Below are 22,502 nucleotides of genomic sequence, written 5' to 3'. Positions count from 1 at the left end.
AGATCCTTTGTTGTAAGAACCACTGTACTGTATAAGCTGGAAAGTCGCCAATTCAATCTCACCTCAACTATACACAAAGTCCTCTGCCCATATCATCTGCAGAGAGATAATAATACAGACCTAACATACAAGATGGTTGTAAGAATTACTGAGAAGAATGTGCATGGAGCTCTTTGAATATGCAGAAAGTGTTTTTTTGTTTAGTCGTTTAGTCGTGTCCGACTCTTCGTGACCCCATGGACCAGAGCACACCAGGCACTTCTGTCTTCCACTGCCTCCCGCAGTTTGGTCAAACTCATGTTCGTAAAACTGTTATATAAATGCTAATAATTAATTTCATTATAGTAGCTGTGAAACTAATAGGCTACCCAATGCCTATTGTTAAGATCTCTACCCAGCACTTGCTTTTCATTTCTCCCTTTGTCAGTTGTATCCACTAGCAAATCATTAATTTACATCATGTGAGTTTTTCCCCCCTAGCACGCCACTCTGGATATAGATCAGTATTTCTACCCATAAGCATATATGGGGGAGACTGTGGTGTCCTTGCTGCCACTTACCAAGTTCATTGCAGTGCTTAGATTCAGACAGGTGCCTTTCATAACTTGGTCCTGTTGACGCTCTGCTACATTGGTTTTCTCTCTCATTTCAAAGCCCCTTCTCTGGACATGACACTTTACCAGCCCTGATTTGCAGAAAAGAAGCAGCAACCAGTCTTTAAAGTCATGTGACCAACGTGACTGAGTTATTTCACCCTTAGTTTTGTGAATGAGCTTTAAATCTAGGTTTCCTATTTCCAATCCCAGTGATTACTCCACTGAGCCTGCTGTTAGTGTGTCTCTAGTACCATACAGAAAGTGTAATATAGAGAACTGTTGTCTTGTTGGTTCCAGAGTATGAGAGGTTCAAAGTAGATTAGTGATCGGCCTTGAATAACCTGCCTTTATTTGAAGAGCAAATATTGGCTCAGTAAATGTGTTATGGCACCTGTTTGTGTGCAGAAGCACATTGCTATTAATTTGTGCTGATTTGGAGTCTGTAGTATCACTCTTGCAAAGCTCCAGGCTTTTCACAGCTGCCTTTAATTAAATTACTGCTTCCAGTCTACACACAGAGACATGTACACACACATTCATTTATTCAAAGACCTTATGTATTCTACCTTTCAGGGGAAAGCCCTCCCAATGAAGCTTATGAAAGATTTTGATTTCTAAAATTTTACTTAAAAGCATATCTAAGCCATTTAATATTTTGAAAATCTCTCAAGTGGTGTACAGAAGCAACATCAATGAAAACAAAAATTTAACTTAAAGCCTATAAAAATATAATGGCAAATCCAACAGACTAGATGGGGCTGATGGGAGTTGTAGTCCAAAAAAGTCCAGATCTGAAGGGTACCAGGTTGGCAACAGCTTGATTAATGGGTAGCATGAACTTTCTGTGTTACTTCAGAAACACTGCAGTAATAAAATCTGTTGGGGCATTTCTTGAGAAGTCTTGTTATGTAGTGACTGAAAAATTAATGCAAGTCATGCCTTAAATAATTTCCTGCAAGTCTAATGTAAGCTGCAAACTTTGATTGATGTCACATAGCACTTTCATATAGATTAAAGAGAAAGGGGAGAAAAGATGGAACCCTGTAGGACAGGTATGGTTGAACCTGAGATTCTCCAGGTGTTGCCCAATCAGCTCCTATCAGCCCCAGCCAGTATGGCCAACGATCAAAGATGGTGGAAGTTATATTCCAACAACATCTGGAGGGCTACAGGCTAGTCACCCTAATGTAATTCCCAGGGGGAATTAGTCTCCCAGCACCACCTTCTGGAATTATGTCACAACTTCAAGGAAGTCTAGAAAGAGGACTTTGGTCAATGGTAGCAAAAAGTAGTTATGACTCCCGTGTTTCTAGAACTGTGCTGCCATTAGTTACTGTACTTCCAAACAATAAAGGGAGAGGAAAACTGATGAAACAATTTCATTTTCAAATTCCTGTATGTGAAAAAGTTGCACTAAACATTGTAGGCTTGCTCATCTTCTTCCGTTAATTCTGCTATTCCAAAAGCATGCAACTGGCATTTGTCTTTCGATTTACAAAAACTCCATATCTTCAAACTCTGAATTATTTAAGCTCCCACAACACATGCACTTTTGCTTTTCAAGCATGAGTTATAATTTAATTAAAAACTTCTGGTGCATCGCTAGCTATTTAAATATTTAAATGTTCCATGGATCACTTTCGATTATCTGCTCACATGAAATTCCTGAAGATGTCAGATTTTTAAGATTCCCAAAGTTACACTTGGAATTGTCTGTTGATGCAAAGGGGACTGTGATAATTACATACATCCATTAGTATCAGCAGAGGAGATAAACTTTGGGGAGGCTTAATGGGCATGTCTCAGTGACAGCTAGCAAAGAACATTTGGCATGATTAAGGATAGACTTGAATGTACTTGAAAATATACTCTCATTATGGACGCCCAGTGGAAGTTGCACTACAAATGTTAAATTCCCCAGAAGAAGAGTTATGTGGCAGGGAAGCTTTGAAATCCACCGTGGCCGTCATCCAAATTATTCTCTTCTCTTTATGTCTTTCCGCTGTCAGATTCATTTTGTGATGCCCAACTTGGCTCCCTGTGTGCGTTGAAAAGAGGCAACCTGTTGATTTTTCCTCTCTCTCCTCCTGCTATGTTTCAGATTGTCCGAAGATACATCAAGGAGTGGCTTGAGAGAAAGAAGCCTCCGTTTGGTGCTATTAGCAGCTGTGTGCTCCTGATGATCATCTATACAACGTTCTGTGATACTTTTTCCAATCCAAACATTGACCTTGATAAGTTTAGCCTGATTATAATCGTTTTCATAAGTAAGTACCACCAGTTCATTTATAATCCCTTTTAAGAGCTGGGAAATGTTCCAAAGGAGCTGTGTATTGCTGCCCAAGGAATCAAGAGCCCATAGTGTACTCTCACATCCATTCTGAGTTTCTTTGTATTGTGACCACATTCTAATATGTGGTGAATTGGGGCTATTGAGCACTGTCATGGTCTTTGGATGCATTTTAGAAACGTGGAAGAAGTAGCACTCACTATAATTTTCTGTCATAGAAATGGTGCGCCTTAATATGTGGTTAACGCCGCAGTAGCATAGATTCAATTAAGACATTTGTTCCTATTTAGAAATGATGTGCTCCTTGAAGAACAAGCATACTTGTGGGCAGGTGCGTACGAGGGGGGGCAGGGGGGGCGCACCCGGGTGCCACCCTGGGAGAGTTGACAAGATGGCCCTCTGTCCCCCACCCCAGCTGTAGCGCAGCCTTTGTACTTGCAGTGGCACATGCAAAAAAGTGGCAACTTTTAAGCACACAGTTGCACTATTTTACAAAATGAAGGTTGATGGTTATACCTAGCAGCAAGAGATGGCCTGATACAGGGACCTGCTCATAGTCTCAGCAGTGGCAGCTTTCGTGCCACCAGTTACCCACCCTCTCTCCATTCACACACATGCACACAATATTTTGAGCAAGGGTGCTTAGCTAAGCTGTGCTGCCGTGGTGCTCAGAAAGTAGTGTTGCTAGCATCTGCACTGTTGGATAGCATCCTTAGTTTGTTCTGCTATCAATTTCAGTACAGATGGGCTGCCAGAACAAAGCCCCTCATTGTGAGAAGAATCCAAACACACAAACGGAAGCATATTTTTCCTCTGTGTGTGCAGAGGACTGTGTGGAAGGATTCTCTTGTGGCCCCTGCAGTTCCTGACATGGCAATGTGTCAAGTTCTAAATTCTATTGTGCTTCAGTTAGTCTTCCATCTCTAAGCAGTAAATAGCAGAGCTGACTATGATATGGTCTTCTGGATATAAAATCTTAAAAGGGCATCCACTCTCCATGGGCATTCTAGAGCTTACAATATTATGGTTTTCTCCATGGTTAACAGCAAGAGTATCAGTTTTTTCATGGTGAATTTTTGTAGGATGGTTCTAGTTGAATAGCAGCATGTTAAAATATTTGTTGTTGGTAAAACATTGTTGTGTCATAAAGCACAAAACATATATTTCTTGCAAAATCAGTATGTTTTGTCCTGTCTATATAATCCGTATGTTTTGGTCAGGAATAAAAAATGTCAGATAAATTGGATCAAAAAGGACCGTGTAAGCATTTTATTAATTGCCTGAGGAGAGAGGGGGTGCTATTCAAGTAAATTTTACTTAGAATAGACCTACTGAAATTAATGGGCCTAACTTAGTCATGTTCATTACTTTCAATGGGTCTACTCTGAGTAAACCTCAGGTAAATACTATTTGTTGTCTTTTGTGTTCTTCCATATATTTGATGATAAATAACATGCCTTGGGATTACCTTTTTAAAGATTAAAATTAGCTCAGAAAATAAAAGTATTCTGCTGAGGACTGTCTGCAACTTAGTTGGGTAAAAAAAAGTTCCTGTTTTACTAAATAGAGATCAGAATGTGGGGAAACAATTCAGAAATTACTGCATACCAAAAGTGGAAGATGGTGGTGAGGAAGGGCAAGCAGCCATGTGAGACTGTCTGGTGAAGCTACAAAATTTCTAGTCCTTATTCATCCTAGAAGAAATAGACGCATAGAAAACGCACACACCCCACACACCCTGCACTTAAGAAGTTATCCTCAACGTAGGAAGGGTCAGGAAGAACTTGAGATGGGGCTAGACATGTTGTCCTGTAGCTCCATGGCTCCTTTGTATCTGTGTTGATTCTGCAAGTGACTAACACATGAAGACTTCTGTATTAACACTTTTAAATTCATAAATACTTTAGGAATATTTAATAAGAAATACTGCAGTCATTTGCGCGTGCGCACACACACATACACACAAATATGCATGTATATGTTCTTCCTACTATTCCTTTCAATATCCTCATCTTTTAATTGTCATAACTTTTCTTGGCTTTTAATTTCTTAGCTTCTTTGTATTTAATATGAAGCAATTTCTTTTGTCAAAAAAAATAACATTTATCAAATTCCTCCAATTAATAAAAGTTCACCCACTCAAAGAAACCAACTTGACCTGTTACGTGAGTCTCATACTGAAAACCAACAAGCCATCAGCCTTTTTGATCATTTATTCAGAGTATGAGAGCCATTTCCAAGCCCTTCATTACTTTTTCCTACTATGATATAAATTCTTTGCACAGGGGGAATAGGAGAATTTTGTAAGGCATTATGACAGTGTTTAGTTCTGCAGGTACATATCTGACTTTTGTACTTGTAGCAGAATAGCAGGCATATATTTTCTCATTCTTAATAGTAAAATATATGCATTTTTTATATGAAAAGATGGGTGTATATCTAAAATGTGCATTTGTGTGGGTCTTTTCATGTTGCACTTAACATTTATCAAACTAATTTGTCTTTCAGTATTTTCAGTTCAGCTGGGATTCATGCTGTTAACTTTCTTCTTCTCTACAAGGTATGTTACAGCAGTAAAGGTTATCTCTATAGCAAAGAAGAATAGTTGGGTGCAAAACAGAGGAGTATTGTCCTTTCTGTCAGCAACTCAAAAGTTTGTACCAGGTGTGTGGAAAGTCTTATGCACCTGAGAAATCAAAGGATGGACGAATAATCTATTCCGGTTTCTGTTTGTTTGAACATTTATACCCCACCTTGCCATGATACAATCTGACTCAATAGAAAATAGAAAACAAGCATTACAATACATTCCCAATATCGCTTAGAACAAGCCCTTTGCAGCTGTTGGGAAAATAACTGCAAATATCAGCAGAGGGTCTCTGGCTGGCTGCAGCTCCAATTAACTGCACGGTGAGTGGAGGAGGCAGCTGTAGTGAAGAAAATGCCTAACTGGGGAGTAGTTAATTAAACAATTCAGGAGGAGGGGGTAAAATGGTGTGTTGGGCTTTCCTGGACACTTGCAGTTTGGAATAATTACTACTCTAATACGTATTCACACACTCTCTTTTTACTTAATAGCCACTAATTGAATAAGGTCCAAGAGCTACGTCTCTGCAGTCACAGAGGGAATCCCTTCTGTCCCTGTGCTTTGCTTGTTAACATAGGCCTGATCTAGCCCTATTAGCATAGTGCTCTGCGATGCAACCTGGCTTTTATTACCAAGATTTCTGTGATGCAATTAATTTTTGAAGTGCCTGGGAAAATCTCCTGCACAATCAGCGTGGTTGATTGGCCTCCAGGAGGCAGTTATTAGGCACCTTTAATTTATCTTCTGTATACAGACCATATTTTTTCACAATGATCCCCAGTGGATGGTGGACAAATTTAATATAAAACAGAGCCTACTTCCTGGTTTTACACTCATCTGTGATGTGCTAATTTTATCAGAGCCTAAAAGGTGCTGAATTCAGCACCTTCCCCAATCACCTAACACGCCCCTAAAGTAGTATGTAATCTATGCCTTTCTTAGAGCTGGGGTGGTTTATTTCCTTCCCATTGGGATGCAAATCGTAAGTTGTTTTTGTTTCTGTTTAAAAGGGAAAAAGATATAGCTTTCCACATACATATAGTTGGCCATTATGAGAAGCGGATGCTGAAGTAGATGGGCAAGAGCTGGGTAGGGGTTTGGACAGGTGGTTCAGGCACTTGCGGTTTTCCCTCCTTCTACACACACACTCCTAGAAATGCAGACTGAATTTTATTGAAAATACTTTGATATTTAAATTAATAATTATTTTCCTGTTGCATATGAGCAGCCATTCCTTTCCCTAAGCCATGTGCCTAGAATCCTAGAATCATAGAGTTGGAAGAGACCACAAGGGCCATCGAGTCCAACCCCCTGCCAAGCAGGAAACACCATCAGAGCACTCCTGACATATGGTTGTCAAGCCTCTGCTTAAAGACCTCCAAAGTAGGAGACTCCACCACACTCCTTGGCAGCAAATTCCACTGTCGAACAGCTCTTACTGTCAGGAAGTTCTTCCTAATGTTTAGGTGGAATCTTCTTTCTTGTAGTTTGGATCCATTGCTCCGTGTCCGCTTCTCCGGAGCAACAGAAAACAACCTTTCTCCCTCCTCTATATGACATCCTTTAATATATTTGAACATGGCTATCATATCACCCCTTAACCTCCTCTTCTCCAGGCTAAACATGCCCAGCTCCCTTAGCCGTTCCTCATAAGGCATCGTTTCCAGGCCTTTGACCATTTTGGTTGCCCTCCTCTGACACGTTCCAGTTTGTCAGTGTCCTTCTTGAATTGCCTAGGTTCAGACCTCACAACAAGCTGCTGTTACTCCATATTGGAAACAAAAGCCTTCCAATTCCTTGTTATATGACTGGAAGTGGAGTGAGTAGCACAAACCCAAGTGCCACTGCATCTTCTCCTTGTAACACTAAGCCTGATTTAACGTTGTGTGCAAACACACAGATAATGTTTCAGTAAGGCTACAAGGAAATTATGCCATTATTTTAGGCTTCACCTTACTAGACTATTTAGAACTGTGTTTTAAGAGGACTGGTGCCCAGTTTTTGGAAAGGTGAAAATTAGCTGTAATGTGGTGCTTCACATTTATGGAAAAGTACTCTGGGCTGGGATAAACATGTCCCATAAGAAACCAATTGGAATCCTTTCATAGGTGCTAACTCCCTGGGTGCCTGAGCACCCACAAAATTCCCCATGAAGTGGCCAGGCACCCACAAATTTTGGTCGCGGAGCCAGGTTGACACACCTGAACCCGCTCATTTTCCAGATAAGAATATATGCAGACAAGATTTTGCAACAACAGAGAAACCATTCCATTTAATGCAAAAATCAAAAGCGGCTGAGCGTATATAGCTAGAATTATATTTTATGAAACCTAATGCAAAGAGATTAAAAACATACTTATGGGGTATGGAAAGTGAGCAGCCATTTGGTAGAAGAGACTTTTAAAGTTCCTTACATTTTTTCTAGGAAGAATTCTGGTTTCACACCAGCAGATACAGTGGCTATTATCTTCTGCTCTACGCACAAATCTCTGACTTTGGGTAAGTCTTTACTAGAGGTTGAGTTCAACTTTTCAGTCTAATCACACGGCTCCTTATACTTCACTTTGATATGAAAGTGGTTTTCTGATATTCTGTTATCAGTTCAGCAATATGACAAGATGTAGTATAAAAGCCTAGCATTAATATTAGTACATTCATGAGAACACTTTTGCAATGGGCAAGTAAATGTTTCCTAAGAGGAAGACAACATAGTCTTCTCCTCTGGGAATTTAGTAATTGTATTGCAGTGCCATTAATCTGTTCCTTCTTTAGAGAAAGTGATGTGATTTCCCCCCCTTTGTTTTTGATGTTCTCTTTCTCTAATCTAATATTGATAAAGTTTGTGGTTCATTTCAGATTATGTTCTGAGTTATTACAACACAGTCAAACAGCAAAATTATTATAGCTCAAAACTATAATGCACAAAGCATTTACAATATAAAGAAACATAAATAAAGACAGCAGTGTTTTATCAAATATCAGTGTATTTATCCTAAGCAGTCTCTGGACTATGTGTTTATTCATTACAATTCAGTATTCAAAGATCATTGACTTACTAGTCACTCAAAATTCCCTTGCAATAACATTTGTTATGGTAGATATGTACAATAAATTTAATTAAAATATAGTTGTACTTTGAGTGGGAAGACACTGCTGAACATTGCATTTATTTCCTGTGATTTATGGTGATTAGCGAAGATCAAAATAAGAATTTTTAATACAAAGTTTACAGATATTTGTCATACCATACTTTCTCACAGTGGGTGGCATCCAATAATGTCCACTTGCATGAAAAAGCCACTTGCGCAAAGGGGACTTCTCATTTCCCCCCTTCCTCATCCCCAGAATCTGCTTCACAAGGTCCTTCAATTCTCTGTGGCAGATTTGGGGGGCACACGTCTGCTTGCATTGCTTTGCTGGTGTTTGTGTTCCTTCTGGTGCCCCTCATTCCATCAAAGCTTCTATTTCCTGAAGGAAGCCTTCTTTCTTCAAGTAGCTTGCTTGACTCTGCTCATTAACCACATTGATGCCATCTTGGTGATGCCTTTACTGATGTGTAGCATATATTCGAGCAGAGCTTCTATTATTGTGCTTTTGAATAACTCCACCACTATCAGTTGCAGACCAATGTTGCAATATCCAAAACAAGAAAGGTACAATGACCGCTCAAACCTACTGAGTGTTTTCTTGAAAGTAAGTCCCAGTAGGGCTTTCTTCAAAATGCGTGTGCAATCTAACTAAAAATGATGGTGATGTAAAACAGAGAAATATGCCATATAAGCTGGGACCTAATGTATATTTGGGCTGGGTAACTAAAAACATTTTTGGAGATGAACTTTTTAAAATTGCCATTGGAAGCGCCCTTGGAGATTCCATATGCAAAAACATGGCACTTAGAAGTACACCACTGTCTATCAGCCCTTTTCAATTGGAAAGAACACCTCATTATACGGTAATTAATATTTGGCATTTTCTCCAAATATAACCACAAGTCAGTGTTCCGGGAAGCTGACGAAAAGTTTACCGAGCAATTTAAATAGAGAGTGGTAACCCTAGGGAAAATATTTGCAAATGCACCCAATTTATTCTTATGTTGGCGTCAATGAGGGCTTCAGTTTCTTTCAGACCTATATGTCAAGATCACTCAGTGTGGACCTTTTTGGAATGGTGTATTTGTTCCAGAAGACTGATCTGTTGACTACATGTGCTGATATAGGAAAGATCCTCAAACATCTATCCACCTTTCTGGCCTTGTTAGCAAACAACTCCAATGTATTGCATTAATTAAATCAATTGGTTTTGAAATGGAACGATTGCTAGGCACTTTGCAATCTCTCTCACTGTTATTTCCTAACCCACAGTAAGTCCTATGTTAAATTCACAGCAAATTCCTCAGTGTTAAGACATCCAGTGCTAGAGGTGGAAATGTGGTATTCTAAAAAACCACTTCCGCTTTCTGTGAATCATATGGATGCATCACTTGAAGAAGAAAAAAAGAAGAGGTGGATAATATGGGTGGCCAATATCATGATCATCATCATATACTGTGTTCTTGGACATGTTGCATGTATAGGGAGCCCTATATCAAGTAGAAAAAGAGAAAATAGTTGTGTTTTAGTATCTACATTTGGTAGTTGTTAGGGCCTACATAATTTCCAAATGAACTTATAAAGAAGGAAGGCTAGAGAACTATCAGCAAGACAAAGGGGTCTGAATCGAAAAGCTATGAAAAGGGGTGAACATTTACAACAAGCACCAGATTTTCTACTCAAGAGAGACCACGGAGGAACACTTGTGAGTTCCCGCTTTCCAAAGCAAAAGCAATTAGTATGCTTTGTAGCAATAATGATAAAGCAGTTGTTGTTGTTGTTGTTGTTGGCATCCGTCTTGTCTTGAGAGATGAGTGCACCTCCAGAAGTGAAGTCAAACTGCGTTAGCAGCTCTAAAGTGACAACCCCAGGGCTGCCCAGACAACAAGGACACCCACCCCTTTTCAGCCTCACTGATGTGATCCAAAGGAAAGGAAAGCAATACATTTGGCACCAGCTTGGCTGCAGGAGTTGCCAGAAGGAGGGCAGAGGCAAAGGACAAGCCTTTTCAGTGGTGATGCCAGTATGTCTGAATGGCCTTCCTGGGAAGACCCAACAACCTCATTTCTTCCCCTTTTGAGACAGGATCTGAAAAGGTGTTGTTGTTTTTGGATGGACTTTTAATAATGTTGAAGTATCCTTTAAGTTGTTTTGGTTTTAATATTGAAACCCCCCCCCCCTTCTGTTGCAGATTTTTAAACTTGTGCTTTGTTCATTTTTATCCCTGTATGCTGCCTTGGGTGCAGATACTATAGAAAATATTTATTTTTTTCTTTTTAAGAGATCTTGTCTATGAACAGCAAAAGTCTTGCACCAGCTAAGTGATTTGAGTGTTTACCTCACTGGAAGCATCAGCTGATCAGGTGGTTATGCTATCTGAAACCACTATTGCAGAGTAAAGAGACAGAAGAGGTGAATGTCTGCCATTGTCTTTAGACGCCATTATGGGCAGAGAGCTCCTGAATAAGCATGCGGTTACTGACATAAGATGGATTGCACCAGTAGCTTCTCTACAAATTTCCTTGTTTAATTACATTTTTTAAGATAAGTGAAAATAGAAGAAAGTAATAGGAGAAAGACTAAGGAAAGAGAAGAGAAGAAGAAAGATGGATTCTAGTGGCTAAAAATAAAAGTGGGTCCCTTGGTTGCCAGCTGGGGTTTATTGTTGATCCGAAAAAGGTAGATTGCTGTGTTACAAATTTCCTAAGTACTGTACTCTGATCTAAAATTTTCTATATTTAGAAAAGTATTTTTTTGTCATAAAATTTACCAGAGGTCCTAGTCAGGAAGCTTTGGAATAATTGTGAAAGTATGTTTAATCTGCCAGCTTTTTAGAGCAGATTTGTTTGTGGTGTGTTTTCTGAGGTTTCAGGGGACGCAATGGGACAAGATGCTGCAGTTCGGGGGGGGGGAGTATAAATGGAATCTCTGGATTGAGGCCCCTGACAACATGGGAGTGATGTTTTGTCTAAAGTCACATTGTTCTGGAATAGTAATTAAGTTAATCTACTATCGTCTGTTCCCAAGGCCAGATCTTTCTACCCAGGAAACCAACAAGACTTTTGCTGCCGACTTCATAACGAATGACAACTTGTCTGTTGTGGTGTTCCACTGTAATTTACCTGAACAGATTTAGGAGAGAAGCAAGATTCTGTTTTTAACACTTGTGTTTGAATATTTAAGGGCACCAGTGAACTTCAGGGCCTTCTTTTAAGTCCGCTGTGAGGATGTTTTTATCTGCCTTCAAAACTCCAGCACCACTAAGCAAACAAGAGCACTTAGGGGCCTCCTGCAACAAAAGCCATTTCACTTGGAGCTTAAACTGATTTTTCACATTCTGGCATGTGAAGCCTCCACAGGGTGCCTTGCGTCCATTCCCTGGGGAGTGCAGCATAGCACCAGCAGAGGAGGAGGAAAGATGACAGCTTTGAAGCCTTAGAAGTGGTAATAAGAGAAGCATGAGAAGACTCTTGTAAGGCACTTCTCCCACACCGTATTATGAAACCAACTAATTCCCACATGCGGCATCTCAGGAGGCCATCTGCCACTTCCTCTGCTTGGATCCATGAAGAAGCTCTCACTCAACACTGAGACAAGCACAGTTCCCTCCCATATGTTGGGTTTCCTTCTGTAGACAGAACAGTTGATGTACCTGCATTTCCTCAAGGCACAGGGTGCATAGGTTGAATTTGTATGGATCAAAACACACACACACACGAAAAAACATACAGTCCTCCCTGACATTGCTCCTTGGTATATTTCATCTAATAACATCAGCTTTGATAGAAACTGAACTCCGCTCATTCTTTTTAACAAGAATGCATAATTTCTGCCATGACATCACTTTTATTTGTATTTTGTTTAACTAGATAATTAGGGATATAAAATCTCACTAGCGAAGATAAATGTGGCACCTGAGAATTCCCTCAGGCATATTTGCTCTCATTTTGTTCTTTTCTCTCTCTGCCTCTTTGGAACATGCATGCCTAGTACATGCAAGCACATGAAACACAAGACATTTGATGCATGGCTTTTATTAGTGTATTTGCCATTGATTGATTAGTGCTTAGTATTAGTACTTCTTCTATTGATTGATTGCAGATGAAGTGACTATTTGACCTTTAATTATAAGCTTGGCTATTGAAAATGACATTGAGCTATGGCTTCACATAATCCATCTGGAAACCCTGACATGATGTCATTCCCTGGGGTTAATTCTGCAGGAGAAGGGAGGCCTAGAGGAACTACCGCAACTATCAGGATGGTTCATCTAGAACAATACTGCAGGCTTTGTTGCCTGCAGTTGATGTGCAGCCCCAGCGCTTTGGAGAAGTTAATTTGCTTATACTATAGAGATGAAACTGCCGGCTACAAGTTGCCAGTTCACAATGAGTACAGCAGATTACCCAGAAATTCAGAGGATGGAAAACCCATTTTAAAGTTACCATTCATTACAGTGTTTGGACCTGCAGTGTATAAATACTAGAAATAATGACATGGTCACATTGTTATTCGTGTATTTAGCTTTTTAAAAATAATTGAAATTGGTGAGACTTGCAAGTGTTTAACTTAGGCTGGATTGCACCCAAACATTTTAGTTTTAATACCAGGAATAAGTAATCATGCCTTCCATGGTTCTCATGTTGAATATATATGATCAGCAAAATGTCAATAATTACCATGTTATGAGCTTTGGCTGAGCTTTCTGATTTGGCTAATAGAACAGCCTAATGTGTCTAAAGAATTGCAAAGAGGTTTTTTCCCTAGCATGGATTTAAGGAGCTTCCTTATATGAATAAACGATAAGCTTATATTACTTTGCACAGATTAAATGGAGTTGATTGTTGCAGTCTCTGAAACACTTGCAATTTTATCTTAACTCTATTGAATCATGACCTAATTTGAGGATAGGCATGGTGAATATCCCATTCTTTTACAGAAACCTAGAGTGGGTATCAAAGAGGTCTCCTTACCTCTCCAAGTGTGAAATCACTGTTGTTCCAACTTTCTCAACGCCGTGGTGTTCTGTGCTTATGCTAACACTAGTCAGGGTCACAGGGTCTTTTTATTGCTGTCCTCACTTTACTTGCTCCTTGCCTAGTGCAAAGAGGGAAGGAAAGTTAACTCGTCATTCCGGTTAGATGCATTCCAGCTAGATGCTGGCTGGTCTGAGTGCACAGTCAATCCAAGCTGTTGCTCTGGGCAGTAGTTTTGGGGTATCATGGAAGAAGTGGGTGATTAGGTTGGGATGCCCCCCAGATCCCTTGCAGTCATCCAAAGGATAACTGGGGTACAGCTTTACTCCAGGAGTAAAGCTTGTCTTCTCAAACTAGTATTTCTTAGCTTGCTGGATTAATCACTGTTATAGGTGCTATAACAATATACAGCTATAAGCAGTGAATGAAGTGAGGGAAAATTTAAGAGTAAATAGTAAAGAGAAATGGTTATATGGGAGACTGACTTTATGTGAGTAAACAGTGTGTGATATTGGACACATTAATTAATTGCCTCCCCCCACCTGTGAACATATGGGATGATACCTCCTAATTGGCGGAATCTGTTATTTATTTGACCTGGAATGTAGGCTCTCTGGATTAAACCTTTGACGTGGGCAGGAACGCCATCACCAGAGTGCCTCCCTGATGTTCTCAATTCATCTCTGCAGTCTGCTTGTAGTAGATTTTGAATTAATATTTAGAAAGCTTGCCTGCAGCAATACTAAAATGTGCATCAGAGAACAACAGTTGTTTACTGTGTTTGAACTGAAGAATCTCACCCAGGAGATCACATTCACTTGAAGTTTACATCTCTCAATCTCAACTTGCAAAAGGGGGATCAATGAATAACAATTGTCATTTCAGAATTGCACCTCTCCAATTATTTATTTGGTTGTGTGTCTTCCCAGATATACATTTAATTGGATCAGACACTAAAAACCAGATTGCAGCTTTTCAATGACAGCAGCAAGTTCATGCCTCTTTATAAACATATCTCTCTTCTTTAAAATCTCATATCCAGATGTAAAACGATAATGACACAGGAGACCATATTACTGTCTCTCTCACCCAAAGTGCAGTTAAAGTTAATTTATCTACTTTAAAAAATGGCATTATACCTAGCAGATTATTGACAGGTCACCCACGAGGAAATCCCAGTTTGCTCATGATTCAACATTCCTTTATCCCAAACTGGTGTAGGCTACAGATGTCTCCTACACACAGGCTTTAAAATGTTGAAGATGTTTGAAAGCATCGTATCTGTGTAGTACTCAAAGTGCAGGCAGATCAGGTGGGAAGCCATCCCACTGCACTGCAGGTGGACCTAAACATCCCCCACCCCCGCTTCTTTTCAATGGACACCACTTTCCTTTTTCACCAATTCTGAGTGTTGTTTCTGTTCAAGTACTTGAAAACTCTACAGAGTTTCATCAACCATTTTGCCCAAGCCTGCAGGGAGTTCAGCCTTACCATAAGCCTGATGAAGACCAACATCCTGGGGCTGAATGTTGCCAGCACTCCACCCATCAGCATTGGTGACCACATAGAATCATAGAATCATAGAGTTGGAAGAGACCACAAGGGCCATCGAGTCCAACCCCCTGCCAAGCAGGAAACACCATCAGAGCACTCCTGACATATGGTTGTCAAGCCTCTGCTTAAAGACCTCCAAAGAAGGAGACTCCACCACACTCCTTGGCAGCAAATTCCACTGTCGAACAGCTCTTACCGTCAGGAAGTTCTTCCTAATGTTTAGGTGGAATCTTCTTTCTTGTAGTTTGGATCCATTGCTCCGTGTCCACTTCTCTGGTGCAGCAGAAAACAACCTTTCTCCCTCCTCTGTGTGACATCCTTTTATATATTTGAACATGGCTTGAGGTGGTAGACAATTTTTCTACCTGGGTTCTACCATAACCAGCAACTTCTCCATTGACACTGAGCTGGGCAAACGTACTGGCAAGACAGACCAGGCGTGTGTGTTGAGTCCACCACTTTAAGGAAGTGAATCATGGGCAACTTAATTAGGAGCAATGCCTTTCGCATGTGCTGCATCAGGAAGATTTGGGGCATGGGATGGCAGGACAGAGACTCTTTCAAGCCCACATTCCCACATGTTTGTACACCTGTCTCAGCGGCATCTACACTGGCTTGGACATGTCCACAGAATGCAAGAGGGAAGGATCCCCAAGGATGTCCTCTACGGGGAAGTGGCTTCAGGCTCCAGTCCCATTTTCAGACCAACTGATGTCTGCAAACAAGACATGAAGGCTGGCAACATCAACCCTGCCATGTGGGAATCCCTTGCAGACAACTGCAGTGCCTCGAGACAAACAGTTAAGTTGTGTATCCACAGCAGTGAGCAGAGGAGGAATGACTGCTGGGAGGAGCGCAGAGAGAAGAAACGTCATGGTGCATCTGCAGCAGCACAACCAGATGCCTTCATCTGCTCCAGCTGCAACAAAACATGTCTCTCCTATATCGGTCTGTACAGCCACAGCAGGCACTGTAATTCTCTCAAAAGATTGACTTCACTTCCAATGGCGCACTCCTCCATTGTCTCCCAAGACAGATGGATGCCAACAACTCTGAAATTCCGGTGATGTATATAGGATGACTGCAGAGCTATACCACAGCAAATGGCTTCTGTTCTGGATTGCAAATGGAGTAAAGATCCCCCCCCCCAAAGAAAAAAAATCCAACCAAGGCTGATTCATTCACCAGCATTCTTTTATTCTTTTTTGAGCTTGTTTGTTGTCCGGTGACATATATGTGAATGCATCTTTCCCTAAAGTCTCACATATCGTCTAAAACCTTAACTCATAAAAAAAGAAAATGCCTGATACGTTCTGATTTTTATCTATATTGTGTTGCCAAACAGGAAGGATTCTAAGCATTCAAATTAAATAACAATGTAAAACCCATTTGGAACATTTATGATATTTGTAACATAAGATATATAATCAATTGATAAGCAGTTAGGATGAATTTTTATTTTCTGCATAACTGATGTAAAAGTTTGCCTTTTACGTCATTTTATTTCTTGCGCTACCTCAAATTGTGTAAAGTTACTGAAATAAACATATTACTGGAGATACAAGTTTCAAGGGTGTATAACTCAATCCCATAGAAGTTTTGTTGGGGAGTGAGAGTTGTATCTCATGAGATGGAAACCGATGGTGTTTTAGTTCTCTGTTTCTAAGATGTATATTTTCTGTGTACTGTCATTTAACCATATAGTATTTGAATTCATGTCTTATTCTATATATACCAGCTGAGTTCTTTATTCACTAACATAATGGTTCAAACAGCTGGCAAGTTTGGTTGTTAGCAATGAAGCCAGAGCTGTGCTTGTGTAAGAAATGAGGGCACTGCCTGTGTGCGCAGTCACTTAATATTAACTAAGGCAGTCACCATCTGAGTGGTACTAAACCACGATAAGCTACCACTCATAGCACATGTACTGTTGTCCCATTTTATGGCCCACACAACTTTTAAAATCAATCTCGTCGTGACTTGATTCATTTTTTAATTCTCTGTTAACTAATTGCTACTACAACACAGTCAGACAGGTGTAGGTGTTTTTGAATCTGAGGCTGGCATCTTCAGATGTTGGCATTAAATGTTTCATCGTTAGCATCTGGAGAGAGTGCTCAGACCATCCATTAAACATCATTTCCAAGCTGTGCAAACCCACTGGAAAAAAACAAGGAATAGATCGAACACTTGTATCCTTTTCATATTTTCATTTACTCTAAAAGAAAACAGCACCAAGAAGTGCTAAACTTTCCCCTCTTTCTACTGCTTTTCTTTCCTTTTTCCTTTTATATTGAGCATCCTTTTTGTGGCAATGTGAACATTGTGAACCAGTGACCTGAACCTATTGTTAGTGAGAAACACGCTTAGGACAATGTACGTCTTTCCCTTGTTTTCCCCAAGTGTTATGAAGGCCTTGCAGTTAATCTGGGATTCAGAATCATTACTTCCTACAGAGAGTCTTTCTATGCACACAATACTATCAAGTTTCTCATGCAAAAACTTTGAGAAGGAAGATCAGCAAAATAAAAAGAAAAAATATTTCTTTCACTCTTTCATTTTCAGAAAAGCATTTCTTCCCTAACAGAAAAAGAAAACAAAATAAACTTAACAAGGAAATTTTCTTTCATACAAAAAGCCATGGGGAAGGAAAATGTGATTGACTTTCAACCAGTAGAAAAAAGAAAAAAATAGGGGTGGGTGGGTAGGGGTGTAATCACCGGCCTCCTCACCGCCACCGCCTCTTGCAATTTTTTTCTGGCTCTCACAATTTTAATGGTGGTGACAAAAAGAAAACAAACTTAATAGTAAACACAGCTCTGCTTTAATCAACTTGGTCCAGCCCTAGTGCCTTGATGACAGTTTAAAACCCCTTCTCCATTCTCATCAGATTTAACATTTGATGGATAAGGGGGGGGGGCGAAAACCCTATTCCTCAGATGATCTGCTCAGACAACTGAGGCAGAGAGCTGTGTAACTCTGTATGTGAGTCCTCTGTCTTGCACTTGGATTTGTTCTGCATGTGTATGGGGTACTTGTGAGTGCACACAAGAGTGAGTGTGGGCGGCACTCACTTTTAGCCACATCTGCTACTGGCCTTCAGCCCCTAGAGGGTTGGCCAAAGGTGAATCGTGCTCTCTGGCAAACAAAAGAAAAAACCCACCCCTGCTCTGAATCCCAGGCTTTGTGTTCTTCACAATATACTCAGCCTTTGTCTTTCACAAGAGTTCTAGGACAGAAACAAACCTTTGGTGAAACTTGAATTTCTTCCAACAATAGTATTCTCCCATGTTGTCTTTTCCCTGTCCACTCTACGTTTAAGGAAACTTGTTTGTTTCCTTGTCATGTTGCACGTTTCCCCCAGTCTCACTCTGCATCAGCCACTAGTGGCTAAAGCAAAAAATTCAATGTGATGACATCAGGACATGGGAGCCTGATCCTGTTTTCATATACTTCTTTCTCCTAATGTGTAGTTCCAAAGAAAGAGTTCCAGAATTGCCTTTACATTCTGTCATTAAATATTAGGGTGGGGGTATTTTTTTTAGCCTTAATGGAAGTGTTTCATGCTTCCCTCTCCCCTCCATACTGTTCCAGAGGTGGTTTTCGTGTTGGTGTCTTTCTGTATTGATTTTTGAAATTAAATGTACTGAGAAAATATTTATATTACAGCTTACGAAAAACAAAACTCCTCCTTTTGCATAGATCCATCAGGACGTTTGTGGCCTAAATAATACTAGTTGACTCTGATTTCTCACAAACACTTCAATGAAACATCATCATATAAGGCAGTTTATGCCGCATTGATGGATGGCTACCTTCCAGCCATCAACAAATTCTCTCATTAATACTTACTGATCTATTGATGGGTTTTGATGCAGTCACCCATAAATGTACACTAGTGGCTAGTATTGATGAAAATACACTTAGGGGACTTTGCTGCATTGCTTTTTGAGACACCCCAGATTATAGAGAGATTGTTAATAGCGCCTCTGTAAATGCACATTCCCACAGTTCAACTTTGCCTAGCTGCCTGGGATGAATCATAAGGCAAAGTAGACTCAAATGCCAATCACATAGACAAATTATTTCGTCTGAGGGTGTTTTCACAGACACACTTCAGTTTGTAACATAACTAAGCTGTAGCATGACCCAGAAAGAGCAGCATGGCTTTTTATCCTCAACCATTGTAGTTAGTGTGGCCATCATTGTGGGATCCACTCTATGGCACTTAGACTCCCGAATCTGGTGGCTGCCAGATACTTTGGATCACAGTTCCCATTGGCCAGCATGACCAGTGGTCAGGAATGATGAGGCTGGTTGTCCAGCAACATCTGGAGAGCATCTCATTGGCTACCCCTTCAGGGAAAGGGAATGCAAAAGACTTGTGCTTTTTTAGAAGACACTACATTGAACTTCGTCCTTTTCATTCCTCCTCAATTTGATCCCAGTGTTAAGTGCATGTGAAACAAATTGGTTAGTGCAGCCAAATAACTTCCTAATTTTTGTTTGGAGTTCCAGTTTTCTAAAAGGCTTGTGGTTCACTACAATCATGTGTAAGTCTGTATAAACAAATGACACTTTTTACTGCTATGAAGCCTAGATTGTGCAGGAAAGGGGAAAAACACTCTTCAATAGGTTGTTTTTCTTTTTCTGTGCCCACAGCAATATTATTTCTAAGTGGGGTAAGGGTCGCAGGCTATTGTACAGCAGGAGGGTTTTCCTCCCCCAGTACATCCGTGTTACATGAACACACCTTATCTTTTTCTGTAATGCCCAATCTGTAAGTAAAATATCTCTGTTTACTTACATGTATACATAAATGATTGGATGTGTGAGAGACTTCTAAAATGAATTGTTGGTTTGGATCTGCATAGGGAAAAGAAATCTAAATGGTGGAGTAAGAAAGAAATTTGGGGGGGATCCGTGACTTGTGTGAAGGATAACCAATATTTCGGTAGTAACAAAGAGAAGTTCTCTCAAATCATAGCAGTGCCAAGCAGCAAGTGACAAATGCTACTCTGAGGAAAGCACAGAGATTCAAGGAGCATAAAATAAACATATTAAAACGGGGGGTGGGAGACCTGAGCTCCCGCTCTTACTTTTTTATCCTTTCCATCCTGGGTATAGGATAAAAGAAAACTCTTGGTTCCTTGTTAAAGAAAAAAAAAGCTCTTACTTGAAGTTCTTGCTTGGCAGATGTCAGTTGAAAGCTCAGCGAAGGAATAGGCTGCAATGTCAAACTCTGTTGGGTAATTTTAGACAAATGTGTCATGTGTGACATGGAAATATGGCGTGCTGTACATTAGTGATTTCCCAAGTGTTTGGATCAGGTAGTAATGTGCTGAGAAAGTGCTCTTTATCTATCCTCGCTGTGCACTTGTACAGCAGAGGGGGAAATGCTTTTGGTAGAAATTACTTTAGTCAGAAAAAAAGAATCCATTTACAATATGTGCCTGCTAACATCTTTCAGACAATGCATTGTATTAAAAAGGCATTTTTGATTAATGTTTTATAAACATTTTTCAGCATGACAGCTTAAAGTCCCTGTAAAATTGTAAATGCGTGCAGAGTGCTCACTTTCATAAAGTCAAATGCCATCTCCTGAAGCTTGCATGGATCCTGTCAACCATGGTGACACAGAATCAGTACCTTGGAGCATTAAAATTTATTTGCTTCATTTCTGTGGTTGCAGTGATAGCGGGATAGAAAGAGAGTCATATTTAAATTTATGTGAAAATACTTTCCTACCCTGCAAGTTTTTAAAAATACTGTGTGTGTGTGTGTGCGTAGTGACTGTGAAAATGTGAAGTACAAATGCTGTATTTCAGGGAGGGGGTTGTTTAAATGTAAAAGATTCACAGTCATTAAGAGGCAAGAGACTATGGAAAGTCTGAAGTTACATGGTACCACCACAGGGGTAGACCTTCCTGCTTGAGTTGACTACTAGTTTGAAGAGTAGCCCTGCTTGCTTTGGGGTTAGCCTGTGATATTGGAGGGGAATTAGGATGCTGCATATATAGGAAATTTGCTTTTTCATAGAGCTACAGGGGACTAAAGACTTATCAGGGCTGTTCTTAAATACTTTGTGTACTGTGTTTCAGTACTTAAGTACTCAGACTGTAGGAGACAGAACAGTGTCTTCTTATGGTAATTAAAATATGGCCTCAGGAAGATGGGGTGGGGCTAAAGAAGCAAAATAGGGAAAGGCAGGATATCCCTTATGATAATGTAAGAGTAGAAAGCTGTATCTTATTTACTAAGGGATGGAAGGTACTCTTGGAAATTACTTCTTTCCATCTTTTTTTCTCTCCATTAGAGCAATCTTGTGCGTCTTGACTTGTGGTCTTATGTTCTGAAATGCTTTGATCATTCAAGAGACCAGATTGCTCCAGTTTGTTTTTGTGTTTCCTAACCATGAGGACGTAGGAAGTCCCATCCTTGGAGAGTGAGACCTGTATTTGAAGGTCTCCTCCCTATTGTCAGAGAAACTTCCACAGCCCTTTCCCTACCAATATCAGATTTCCACTGTTGGTAGGACCAAACCATGGGAGATTTGGGTACATGCTGGGTGTGAACCTGAGAAATGGCTCTATCCAAAGGACCCAACACTTCAGTCCCCTTACATGCCCCCAAACAAGGTGGTGAGTTCAGTCCACCCTGGAGACCCTTTGATTTCCCTCCCAGTGTTTTCAGTAGGAGGGAAATAGTTAAGAAAAATCATGGGAGAGGAGTGGAAGAGCTCTCCTCCATTTTGCCAGCAGGAGCCCAGCAGGGTTCTGGATTGGTTGGTCCACTGTGTATCACTTCAGGCAATCCGACAAAGCGATATTCCAGACATGCCTTACACAGTAAAGCATCAGAAGGCACAAAAGGCCCAGGACTCAAGTCCGCTGGCTCACTCCCTAGCAATGCCCCTGACCTGGGAGTAAAACCCACTGAACATAGTAGAACTTCCAAGGAAATGGATAAGAGTTCCAATGCCCTAGTGGGGGAAACAGTCTTGGTTTCATCCCCCCTCCTGATTTCACTTGCAGAAATTGGTAGGATAGGTGGAGGGATGGGAGGATAGTAGCAAAGTTCCTGGCAGGTTCCTGAATTTTGGTTCTCATTTGTTTCCTCCGGGTCCATGAACAGCAGGAGCAACATTGTTAACACTTGTTTTCCATTCCTTACAAATCGGGTTTGAATAATAATTTCAAATGTTTCCCCTTTAAAAAAACAACACACTGAAAGCAGCCGTCAAACACGGGAACTGATGCATCTATGGGAAGACTAATGTAACAATGTGAACCATTTTTCTGAAATTCACTTTTTAAAAAGCTATGCTTAACTTTTTGAACATTTTAGAAAAGTAGCTGGATTTGCTATGTTTTAAAATATATATATTTGTGTGTGCCAAGATGCTGCACA

General features: G+C 40.3%; 1 protein-coding gene across 4 annotated transcripts in view; it reads left to right on the top strand.

Annotated features, from left to right (window-relative positions):
* Positions 1–22,502, top strand: part of SLC10A7 (solute carrier family 10 member 7) — a 121,260-nt gene that overhangs the window by 91,096 nt on the left and 7,662 nt on the right. For all 4 annotated transcript variants that reach the window (XM_082237733.1, XM_082237731.1, XM_082237732.1 and 1 more), the window contains 3 exons: positions 2,698–2,863; positions 5,395–5,446; positions 7,899–7,972. In XM_082237733.1, the coding sequence (XP_082093859.1) occupies positions 2,698–2,863; positions 5,395–5,446; positions 7,899–7,972 (292 nt within the window). The remainder of the gene's footprint in view (positions 1–2,697; positions 2,864–5,394; positions 5,447–7,898; positions 7,973–22,502) is intronic.

Source organism: Podarcis vaucheri, assembly GCF_965113315.1.
Source record: "Podarcis vaucheri genome assembly, chromosome: 9".
NCBI classification, from domain to species: domain Eukaryota; kingdom Metazoa; phylum Chordata; class Lepidosauria; order Squamata; family Lacertidae; genus Podarcis; species Podarcis vaucheri.
The sequence above is the reverse complement of the archived record's forward strand: the minus strand, read 5'-3'. Positions and strand labels throughout refer to the sequence as shown.